This window comes from Macadamia integrifolia, unplaced genomic scaffold, assembly GCF_013358625.1.
Source record: "Macadamia integrifolia cultivar HAES 741 unplaced genomic scaffold, SCU_Mint_v3 scaffold580, whole genome shotgun sequence".
Taxonomy (NCBI): domain Eukaryota; kingdom Viridiplantae; phylum Streptophyta; class Magnoliopsida; order Proteales; family Proteaceae; genus Macadamia; species Macadamia integrifolia.
The window spans coordinates 15,584-27,347 of NW_024870492.1; the positions used below are offsets into that span (position 1 = coordinate 15,584).

Below are 11,764 nucleotides of genomic sequence, written 5' to 3' on the forward strand. Positions count from 1 at the left end.
GAGAATTTAGCTCCACCACTCACACCATATGATGGATTTATTAACCTGATTTGGCAATGGGCTCCATTGTTAAGAACATCAAATTATTGATCCAAATCATTCAATCAATAGAACACCTCCTTGGAGGACCATAGCAATAAAATCATTCAATCAATTTTAAATTCTTAGTTTGCTCTGGTATCAGTTGAGTACTAGACTCAGATTCAGATTCCAGAAAATAATTAACATTTTTTTTTATTATTATTATTAATTTCAGCTTGAAAAGAGCCTAGTGAGAAATTCAGAAAGCCATGTCTTATATATGAGGTAATTATAGCCTTCGGATTCTAAAGTCAGCGGCACATTGTAGATACCTCATTTTGTTACCCTGGAGGATACATGATGATCATAAACTGCTTCTTAAGGGAATGAGAGAAAGTCACTGTTTCAATGTACTGGAAAGGGTATGTGCGGTTATCAGCTTTCTTGGGCATTGACTAAAAATCTTTGAAGGTTCTTTGTGTTCGGGCTCTCGAGATGGATATGCTAATCCTAGTGCGAGTGTCAAGTGCCACATCTCAACCTATATTCATCTTCGAACATCTACACCCATTGCAACATTTACCAAGTGCAATGAAACACTCTCTTACCAATTCAATGGGAACTCCTAAGGCAGATAAGTTCATTCTCTCATTAAGTTTAATTGTCCTTTTTAATAATACATTTCCTCCATTAGCTCAGCCCCCACCTCTAGGGAAGGGATATTGAGACGTGAAAGGTCCTCAAAAGATCACATGTGAGTATTTTAAGATTGTTAAAAGATTAGGGCTTGAAGATCAGAGTTAGAGATGAGGAATGAAAAAAAAGAGAGAAAGGAGAAGATCTCAGAAACAATATTCCACGTAGAAGGTGGAAAACCACCTGCAAATGAAATAGAATTAACCCAAGTTATTTCTATTTTATATAAGAATGATCGACCCTTAGGGGTAGTCGAGTTGGCAAGGGATCTTTGCCTCAGGGAGAAAAAAAAATAATATATATATATATATTGAATGTAATGAATGTAGACTCTAGCAAAAAGATTTTTCGTCAATGAACCATTCAAGAGCTTCAGTTTGAAGGAAACAAGAAGAATAGGTTCCTAATAAAATTCCAAATCCAGCTTTGGACTGGATCAATGGCCAAAATGGACCGACAAGCAATTTGATCTCCACCAGCAGAACCACAACTTGACCAAAACACCAACCTCTAATCTTAGTGGATTCATATCATTACACTCAATAATAGTATGTGCAGCGATCACCAACAAACTCAAAAGCACTACGGGATGGGCAATGTGTTTCTTATATCAAGGGGAAATCCAGTTACTAATAATGGAATCTTTAATGATAGGAAACTATTTTGAAGGATGCGCTAGGGCACTTCTACTTGGGGCAAGTCATGCATAAAGGAGGAGATGAACTCTGAAGGAAATCTAGACCAACTCCAAAGCGGTCTGCGGGCTTTCTTTTGACCTGAATATTTTTTTGTGGCCACTAAGTATGACATCATTATTTTTATCTATATATAAAACTATGGAACATACAGTATGCAAGTATGACCCAGTATCAAGCCATGTACTCCATATTGTAGATACAGCCAAGAAGCCCATAGATTGTAGTAGCTCTAGCACTACAAATCTTAACCAACAATGTCTAAACTTATGTTAATCTATCTAATTTTTCGATTCAAATAAAAAAAAATAAAAAATAAAAATAAAAAAAGAAGAGAGAGAGCGAGAAGAATAAGGGTCCGTTTGATAACGTAACCAGAAATGTGTTTCTGTGTTTTCTTGTTCTCAGAAACAAAGGAACGGCATAAATACCGTTTGGTAAAAGCGTTCTGTTCCACTTGTTTCTTGAAACATAAATTGAAATTTATAACAATTTATGTTTCAAGAAACATGAATGACGAAACAAGTTTTACTTGTTTCGCTCGTTTCTCGAAACAAAAATGGGGCACAAAAAATCGATATTAAAGACGGAGTTTGGCATCACTACGATCACCACCGTCTCCGACATCTCACCGACCGGAAACTCTCTTTCCCCTGTCATGATACCCCCACCTCGCCATCCTCATACTGCAACTGTGAATCATCTCGTCTACTGGCCTGGAACGGTAATGTCGGCACTGCTGCCCCAGCCGATGAGGCCGACCTGCTCTTTCGTAAATGCTTACAAACAACTCGTAACCCCGAAGGCAAGTCCCCCTGTTTCTGGCTCCTACCATTGCTCTGCACTTCGGAATCCTCTGTTTCTCCGTGATTGTTCTTAGTTGGCTTTAGAGAAGTAACTGGCATTGTCGTGGTCGTCGGAGCTGTTGCCCCTGTTTTCCCTGACCCCAAGCTCAATTGTCCAGGAAACGGAAGAAGCTGAGACTACAGAGGGCATCAGAGGTGGCGGGAGACGTAAGCGAGGTAGGCAGAATCGGGTTCAGACAAAAGCCTCTTCGAAGAAGAAAGAGGAAGAAGATGTTTGTTTCATTTGCTTCGACGGTGGGAACCTCATGCTCTGTGATCGTCGGTGAGTATTCGTTCTCTCTCTTCCCATTTCTCCCTATGCTTCTCTGAACTACGAAGCTCTGAGTTGAGCCATTAATGGCGTCCCTTGTGCTTACTTCCTCCTGTAACCTAGGGTTTCGCTCGCTTCCAAGTCGTAGATCGCGCTCCACAAATGCTTCGTCACCTGTTAACATTCAATCCTCTACTAGATCCGAGGTTTTCTCGCATCAAAATCGGATCTGTTCGCGTTCTAATTCATTGAAGAATTCTTTCTTGGGTGTTCTTCCATCTATTACCCCAAAGGATTCGAATTGTGCTCGTTCTCTCTCGGATCGGTCGGTTGTTGTTCGAGCTTCGGCTTCTTCTGCTGTGGTAGTACCTCCGTCCCAGCCATGGCAGGGAGCTTCAATGAAGCCATTGTTGGCTTCAATTGCCACTGGAGTTATTCTATGGTTCATTCCGGTGTCAGGCGGTGTGTCGAGGAATTGTCGGTTTCCTATTTGCAGAAGAAGAGATAGATAAACGTTTCAAGAAACAAGGTTTATCAAACACCCAAAATTCTGTTTCTGTTCCCAGAAACGGAAATTTCTATTTCTATCGTTTCTGGAAACAGAAATAGTAGAAACGTTATCAAACAGGCCCTAAGTTCCACATGCTCACTATAGGAACCTTTTTTAGGTGTCGTGTCACGTGTACAAATATGTAGCTATTTTGACAATTGAATAAAGTGGTAATTCTAGATCAGTCAACTTTCGGATTTCTTCTGAGTTTAATGTCCTATTTATTGGTATGCATTTCATCTGTATGCATACCTATGGTACTCTGACAATGATTGTGCATTCTTCCCTAGCATTAGATTTTCAAAGCTATGTTTTTTCATGTAGAAAATTTAGATAAGATTGAAACCTGATACATGAATAGAAAACCTTAAATCCTAGTTGTCCACAAAATTTTAGGTGTCATTCTCTTACCTACAACTTATAGAAATCGAACTACTAATTAGATAGAGATTTTACTAAACCAAATCATTCATATTCAAGTTTATGAAAAAAAATGGGTATTTCCTATTATTTTCATTTGTTTAGTAGTTTCATTTAGGGGTGTCAAAGGAGGCCAACCAACCCAAACCCACCTTAGCCCACCCTGAGCCAGGTCAGGGTAAGGGTGTCAATCGGTCCGGAACCAGGTATTTGGTTTGGTTTCGATTTCGGTTCCAAGGAATGTTAGTGTGATCCAGAACAACACCAAGTCCCATCTTGGTTCTGAAAATTGGTATTCGCACTCAACCTATCTAGTTTCGGTCCGGTTTTGGATCCTATTCAGGTTTTGTATTCGGTTCTTATTTGGTTTCAATATCCAGTTTCAAATTTTATTTTATTATGCAACTGCTATTCAAAAGACAAAATATACATGCTCATTCACTGTGTTATTGGTCTTCTCCAACAAAAGAATGAACAAAAAATCATGAGCTATCAATGGACGTGTTTCCATGTCGTTAACGTCCACTAATGATCCTGAGCAATTGATCATCTATTGAACTTCTAATATCATTAATTTCACTACTTGAAACTCTATTAGATGATTTATCATTTAGGTAATTGAAACTAAATATTGTTAACAATCCTAAGTAGTCAATCACCCAAAGGATAATTGACAGACAAGGGGTTTTAGAGTTGGACTATAATTGAAACTCTATTAGATGATTTATCATTTAGGTGATTGATTATGTCGGATTTTCATATAAGTTACGTCAAGTTTTTAGTTGAAGAGGAAAAAATGACATTAAGTTATTCAGTCTGATTTTGGTTAGAATCGCCGATTCTTGGCAAAAATTCAGATCCGGACCGAACCAAATTATAAATACTTATTTCAGATCTGGGATTTAACCATATTTTAATGGGTTGGATTTGGTTATGAGTATTCAGTCCAGAACTGGATTCGATTTTCGGTTTCGATTCCAATTTGACACCATTAGATCAGGGCTTTTGGCTAAGTGTTTCATCCCATAGTGCGGACGGGGACTCGAATTTTCAGGCCTGATGCAAGGCCGAGCTATGCTTGGGCTAAGCCCAGCCCGGCCCAACCTAACCCTATTTATATAATATATATTATATTATTATATATGATAAAGGAAAAGGTCCCTCTCTCTAATTATAAATATATTATATGATTACATTAACATATAAAACGTATAATTTTTTAATGTCTTCATTCACTATCAACACCTTTTATAATCATACATTCACTTGTATCTATATTCTTTTCCCTTTTCAATATATATTGTGGGATTTCAAAATTTAAGAATGAGTGGATTAAGGGTCTCTCTCTCTCTCTCTCTCTCTTTCTCTCTCGTCCAAATGACAATATAGAGGGACTATCATGGTCAATTAGGGCCAGCCCGACTCGTTCAAGATCAACAAGGGCTAGGAAGGGTTGAGTTGAGCCCAACAGGGCTCAGCTTGGGTTGAGATATCCCAACCGACCTAGGAATGGGTTGAGCCTAGACTGAGTTAAGAGACCTTAGAATTACATTGGGATTTTATAAAACTTGCCCTTTCGTTTCATCTATTTTGTCCGGATCCTCCTTTTCTTCCAAATAAAGGGAAGGGTAAAGGTCTTCTTCGGTGGATCCCTTTTGTTCCTATTTAGCCCCCTTCTTTGCGGAAGTTATATATATTTTTACATCTATTTCTTCTTTATTTTGCCCCCTTTCTTCCGTTTCTTTGTGTTTCTACCATTGACACCCCTACCGTATTCTAAAAAAAAAAAGAAGAAGAAGAAGAAAGAAGAGTATGTAATACCAAAAGCAAAGACCTTTTTTTCTCTTTAGTTTTATTTACTGAAAAATGATTGTGGGCATTTTCTTTCTTTCATAACAATAAAGGAGCATTAATAACATTATTGATTCTTTCCTTCAGGCTCTAGGAGCATTTTCTTTCATTTCAAAAAAAGGAGCGTTTATTATTGATACTATGCTCTCTTTTTTCCTTTTTTTTTTTTTTTTTTTCAAACTATTATTGATTACCATGATCAGGAGCTTCCAAAACCCAAAAGTAAATAAAAATGTAGCGTTGAGCAATGGAATATCAGATAAAGGGGTTTTCTAATTTTAATTTAATTAAACACTTCCTTTATCTTTATACAGAATTCTTGAATTTCTTATCTTATTTTCACCTTTCCCTTTTTTCTTTTTCTATTTCAATCCTCCTTTCTTCAGCGTTAGCTTTAATCAGTTATGAGAAATAAAATATACAAAAAGGTGGAAAAAAAAAATAAAAAAGATTAAAACAACAAGAGGGTCCTTTTCAGTTTTCATTTACCACTTCTCTCCCTATTGCAGTGAAGTAAAGGCAGAAAGGCTCTGGTGCATGGAAAAATAAAGGGGAAATTACAAGATTACTCAAAATTAAGTTTTAATTTATCAAAATATCAACTCAATCTTTCCTTCAACACATTTACTCAAAACAAACATTTGAATTGCAAAAATACCCAAAACAGTGTGGTCCCTCATCTTTTACAATTCATTTTACATTTTTACCCTCATTTATTTCTCTCATTGGCTTTCTCACATCAACGCTTCTATTGCGCTTCCATGGCAACGGTGGCAGCCACTCTCTCTCTCTCTCTCTCTCTCTCTCTCTCTCTCTCTCTCTCCCTTGCCCCTCTCTTGCCCTGCTCGACCTGTTCTCTCTGCTATCTCTGCTAGAGAGGTTTTCAAACTCGTTGTTGGAGAGGCATCCTGAAATCGAGACATTGCAGGCAAAGAGAAGGTATCATGAGAGATTGCCAATGAGGGTTTCAGTTCCCGGAGGAGGAAGAGATGGTAAAATAGAGGCTAGAAAACTAACGGTGAGGGAAAATTATCACATCATAAAAAACAAGTCCGGTTTCTCTCCAGCAACGCTGGTTAATCGACACTTTGCTGCCTCCTTGGCCCAACCCACCCCTTCCCTGTCCTAGCAGCCACCCCACTATTCTGCCTCTAGAGTGCAACCACACCCTCACCTTGCCCCTACCTTTCCCTCCTTTCCCTGCTACCCCGCCATGTGCTTCCATTCTCTACAAGAAACACCTACCTCTATGGGAACCCACCACTGCAATTGTTGCCCTTCTCTGCCTACAAGCTTGAAAATACATGAGAATGGAGTAGTCAAAGGAGCACCACAGCTGAGAGCGATAATCTCAATTGGATGGTACGCTTAGCGTAATCACAATCAGGGGAATAATTCTACACAAGACTCCCGCCCCTGTTTTCCCTTCTGTGCATCCGCCCCATTGTCACAGCAACTTGACCCCTTGTCGCATCACATCCCGATTCACCACCATGCCAACACACCTTGCCACCCCCCTCGCGTGATTTTCCTTAGTCGGGATGCCTTCTGCTAATACTACGGAGAAGAAGGAGAGGTAGTGGTTGAAAGAAAGAGAGGTTGAGAGGGGGGTGGTTAGAGAGCAGGTTGTCGATGAGTGGGTTGCCATGTGAGGGTTGCAGTGTTTTACGTTCGCTTGTCATGGATATCATGTGAGTAAGGAAGGAGGTCAAGAAGAGGGTAAAAAAAAACAGGGTAGTGTGGAAGTGCACTGTTTTGGGTAGTACTGTAATAGTAATACCCAAACTCAATTTGAGTAATTTTGTTCACTTAAAGATTACGTGGGTAATTTTGTAAATCGAAATCCAATGTTGGGTAATCTAGTAATTTTCCCAGAAATAAAGGAAGAAGGGCTAAGGGGCATGTCTGTTCAGTTAAGACTGTACTCACTCTGTCCCTCTCAATTTCTGCGCTTCCCCTGACAGCTCGTATCACTGGCCTGATCCTCTCTCTCTCTCTCTCTCTCTCACTCAGATACACACACATTTTCTATTGTGTTTACTCACTCAGTCTCTTCTTTCCAGCTTTAGCAGGAGAAAGAGGGGAGAGAATTCATTGGAGAGATAAAGACAAGATAAGAGGCAGCAGGAGTGGAGAGAGCATGATTTTTGTGAACGATAGGCCCTCCTCTGCAACAGCCATGGTGTTCAACCTCCTCTTTCTCATCTTCTTTCTCTCCTCTGCGCATCTTTCTTTGTGTTATGAACCTCGCAATCAGGAAGGTAATTACCCTTCTCTCTTGCTTCTCTTTCACTTATTATTTTTTAAAACCTCCTTCGTTTTCCCACTATTTCTGTTGTGATCTTATTATTTTCATTTGTCTTTGGTTAGTGGAAGCTCTGATCAGTATCAGAAGAGCTTTGATTGATCCTCATGGAGTTCTGAACAACTGGGATGAAGATTCTGTCGATCCTTGTAGCTGGGCTATGGTCACTTGTTCACCAGAAAATCTTGTTATTGGCCTGTAAGTTTTTCCTCTGTCCTCCACCACACCCTTTCTCTCTTGTGTTTGTTTATTTGGGTTGAAAATTTGACACCCATGTTCATGAGTGTTGCAGAGGAGCTCCAAGCCAGAGCCTGTCAGGAATTTTGTCTGGAACGATTGGCGTCCTAACGAATCTCCGGCAAGTGTAAGCTATGAAACCAAGCTTTGCATCTTTATCAAACCATTTGAGCTTTCTTGGATTCCTTCATTCATGGTTAGTCCATTTGGGATCTGAACTTGCAGGTTACTGCAAAATAACAACATATCAGGAGAAATTCCAGCAGAGTTAGGAAATCTTCCCAAGCTTCAGACATTGGATCTCTCCAATAACGGGTTCTCTGGCATCATTCCCGAGTCTCTGGGCCAGCTGAAGGGTCTTCAGTACATGTAAGACATTATAATCGTTTTCTATAGTTTCTGATTTCTCTGGGTTTATGTTCTTCATTTGGGTTTGTTTCTGTTCTCTCACCTTTACCTTTCCTTTGTTCTTCTGAATGGGAAGGAGGCTGAACAATAACAGCTTATCTGGAGCCTTTCCTGTGTCATTATCGAAAATCCCTGAGCTTGCTTTCTTGTGAGTGTTTAGATTTGTTTCTTGCATCTGATTTAGTTTCAGTGCCTTGGAAAGCAAAATAGCTTACAGGTTTCTGAAACCCTTCTAAACAATAATTTTTTATTTCTTCGGGAATCCATTAACGGGTCTGCTTTATCTTCTCTTCTCCCATGTCAGGGATTTGTCTTTCAACAATCTCAGCGGACCTTTGCCCCCCAAGTTTCCCGCCAGAACATTCAAGTAAGGTTTCTTCTTAACTTCCCTTGTTTCAAGCCATCGTGGATTGTGTTCTAACTTCTCTGATCTTTTCCTCTCCATTTACTTTCTTGTAGTGTTGTGGGAAACCCTCTGATATGTGGAGGCCATTCTACTGAAGGTTACTGTGGAACACCCATGCCTATTCCGCTTAGCTTCTCTCTAGATTCATCACAGAGTATATTTCTATCCATCTCTCTCTCTCTCTCTCTCTCTCTCTCTCTCTCTCTCTCTCTCTCTCTCTCTCTCTCTCATTCTTAAAAGCTTTGCTTCTGAATTCCATTTTTAGGAAAATCCAAGAACAAGAAAGTAGCCGTTGCAATTGGTGCTAGCCTTGGCTCTGTTTTTCTCATCCTACTAACTCTGGGCTTCCTTCGCTGGTGGAGGAAGAATTATCAGAACCGATCCATACTGAACATAAATGGTCAGTAACTCGAAAACCCATTAAAAAATTTCGTCTAAAACCTTTTCAAGCGATTTGAAGTCCAAAATCTCATGTGGGTTCATCTGGGTTTTTGTCACAGACAAGCAAGAGGAGGGATTAATAAACTTAGGCAACCTCAGACAATTCACACTGAGAGAGATCCAAGTAGCAACAGAGAACTTCAGCTCCAAGAACATATTGGGCAAAGGAGGTTTCGGGAACGTATACAAAGGGAGATTAACAGATGGAACAATGGTCGCAGTGAAGAGATTGAAAGACATAAGTGGAACCTCCGGTGAATCACAGTTCAAAACTGAAGTAGAGATGATTAGCCTTGCTGTTCATCGTAACCTCCTCAGATTGCTCGGTTACTGTGCTACTTCCAACGAAAGGCTCCTTGTCTATCCTTACATGTCTAATGGCAGTGTCGCTTCCAGACTTAAAGGTGAGTGACCGAGACAACTACAAACCTCCATTGTTTCAACTGATCGAGCTTTGAATGCCTGAAAGTTCAATTGGGTTTTTCTATTCAGGTAAGCCAACGTTGGATTGGAACACAAGGAAGAGAATTGCATTGGGAGCCGGGAGGGGTCTTCTCTATCTACACGAACAATGCGATCCAAAGATCATCCACAGAGATGTCAAAGCTGCCAACATTCTTCTGGACGATTACTGTGAAGCTGTGGTCGGTGACTTTGGCCTCGCTAAGCTGCTTGACCACGCAGACTCTCATGTCACCACCGCCGTTCGCGGCACCGTCGGACATATCGCACCGGAATATCTATCGACGGGGCAGTCGTCGGAGAAGACTGATGTGTTCGGATTTGGTATTCTCTTGTTGGAACTCATCACCGGCATGAGAGCTCTGCAATTCGGTAAAGCCGTTAACCAGAAAGGAGCTATGCTTGATTGGGTAAGTCATTTAAGCCCAGGCCCAGGATGAGGCCCACTTAATTACCTATATGTTTTATAAAATCTTGATTGAAATGCCAATTGTACAGGTGAAGAAGATACAGCAAGAGAAGAAGGTGGAGGTGTTAGTGGACAAGGATCTGGGCCCCAACTATGACAGGATTGAGGTAGGGGAGATGATACAAGTGGCACTACTTTGTACTCAATTTCTGCCGGCCCATAGGCCGAAAATGTCTGAGGTGGTAAGAATGTTGGAAGGTGATGGGCTTGCAGAGAAGTGGGAAGCATCACAGAGGGCCCAAGCCCACAAGAAGACAGAGACTTCTAGTGCTACTGGAGCTACAATGCGGCCCATTGGATACATGTCGCAGATGAAGCAACATCATGATGATGATGACGATGATGTTGATGATGATGTTCATGCTAGAATGCTTTGGGTGAAGATGGATGATGATGATGATCGGTCTTTGGATACCCATGCCATGGAGCTCTCTGGTCCAAGATGATAGAAATTTATATTTTCCCTTTTTTTTTCTAATATTCTTCGAAATTGGGAAGAAAATATTTCTTTTTATTTTTCCGAATCTGTTGCTGACCTGTAAATAGCCAAGAAAAGGAAGGAGGGGGTGCGCAATACGTACAGAGGCGTTGTATAGTAAAGGAAGGCACTTATCCGTTTGAAATGTGTCCTTTTTTGTTTTTCCCTGGTTGTTACGGTTTGACTGACTTCTTTTGGTGAGCTGTCAGTAGTATAATACTATTGGAGGTGGTTTTCCATCACCGATGGAGGACGGAAGAATCAGGCTTTATTCTCTTTTTCTGTCTTTTCGTTCCGAAAAAAGAGAGCTCCACTCCACGCTCCCTGTCCTTCTGACAATTTTGCCCTTTGCCTTTTTAGTGTTGAAAATGTGAATAGAACCTTTTTCTGCTATTATGGGGTTGATTGATTTGAAGCAGTGGGCAGTGGGCAGTGGGCAGTGGGCAGTGGGCAGTGGGGGGACGGGACTACGGGAGAGCATTGGAACACACGAAAGGTGACTCAGCTCATACAACCACGAGATGCTGTAATCATTGTGTTTTACAAGTAATGTAAGACTCTTGTGAACGCGGGAGCCTAAAGGGTTTAAATCGGTTCGGAATCAATTATTCAGTTCGATTTGAAATCAGAAGAGTGTTGGTGGATCTGGAATTAAACCAACAATCAAATCGGTTCTGAAATTTGATATTCAAATCGAATTGAATAAAATATGGTTCAATTTTTCTTATCCAATCTGGGTTCGAGTTAGGAAACAGCCTCAAAGTGGGCGAAAGGCTACATACATTATGAGTCTCCCTAAACCTAGCGTTGGTTAGAACCTCATGTCAAGGTGTCAATTGGCTTGATTCTAGTTTTTCGATTCGATTTCAATTTAATTCAGAGGGATGATGAAGTGAACCAAAAATTGAATCGAGAATCGACTTGGTTTTGGGTTTGGATATTCAAGCCAATTTAATTTGGTTCGGCTAAGGTTTGATTTTGATTTGATTCTGTCATTAGTTTTAATTTGGTTTTGTAGCTTGGTTTTAATTCGGTTATGTAAGCGGTTTCACTCTTGAACCATGATTGTGATGGACCAAATGCCATAATTTATAGCTCAAAGTATGCTGATTCATAGTGGGCTCAAGTTATGGGCCTTATGACAATTGTTAACTCCAAAATTGCCTTAGCATGTAAATATGTGATAATTAATTGTAAAAAGACACTTAC

The 11,764-nt window shown here is 40.2% G+C and overlaps 1 protein-coding gene across 1 annotated transcript; it reads left to right on the forward strand.

The window, feature by feature from the left end:
* The first annotated feature begins 7,283 nt into the window (after positions 1 to 7,283).
* Positions 7,284 to 10,813, forward strand: LOC122069329 (probable LRR receptor-like serine/threonine-protein kinase At2g23950). Its single transcript, XM_042633313.1, has 11 exons — positions 7,284 to 7,610; positions 7,720 to 7,852; positions 7,947 to 8,018; positions 8,117 to 8,260; positions 8,376 to 8,447; positions 8,604 to 8,666; positions 8,759 to 8,859; positions 8,971 to 9,105; positions 9,206 to 9,550; positions 9,639 to 10,018; positions 10,107 to 10,813. The coding sequence occupies exons 1-11, from the start codon at positions 7,490 to 7,492 to the stop codon at positions 10,521 to 10,523; spliced, it is 1,983 nt and encodes a 660-aa protein (XP_042489247.1). The 5' UTR covers positions 7,284 to 7,489; the 3' UTR covers positions 10,524 to 10,813.
* Positions 10,814 to 11,764: the final 951 nt, after the last annotated feature.

What these genes read in the sequence shown, in the direction of transcription:
- LOC122069329 (XM_042633313.1), top strand. Translation starts at nt 7,490, where the DNA reads ATGATTTTTGTGAACGATAGGCCCTCCTCTGCAACAGCCATGGTGTTC. An exon ending in TGAACCTCGCAATCAGGAAG is followed by an intron (nt 7,611 to 7,719) that starts GTAATTACCCTT and finishes GTCTTTGGTTAG; the next exon opens with TGGAAGCTCTGATCAGTATC. An exon ending in CTAACGAATCTCCGGCAAGT is followed by an intron (nt 8,019 to 8,116) that starts GTAAGCTATGAA and finishes CTGAACTTGCAG; the next exon opens with GTTACTGCAAAATAACAACA.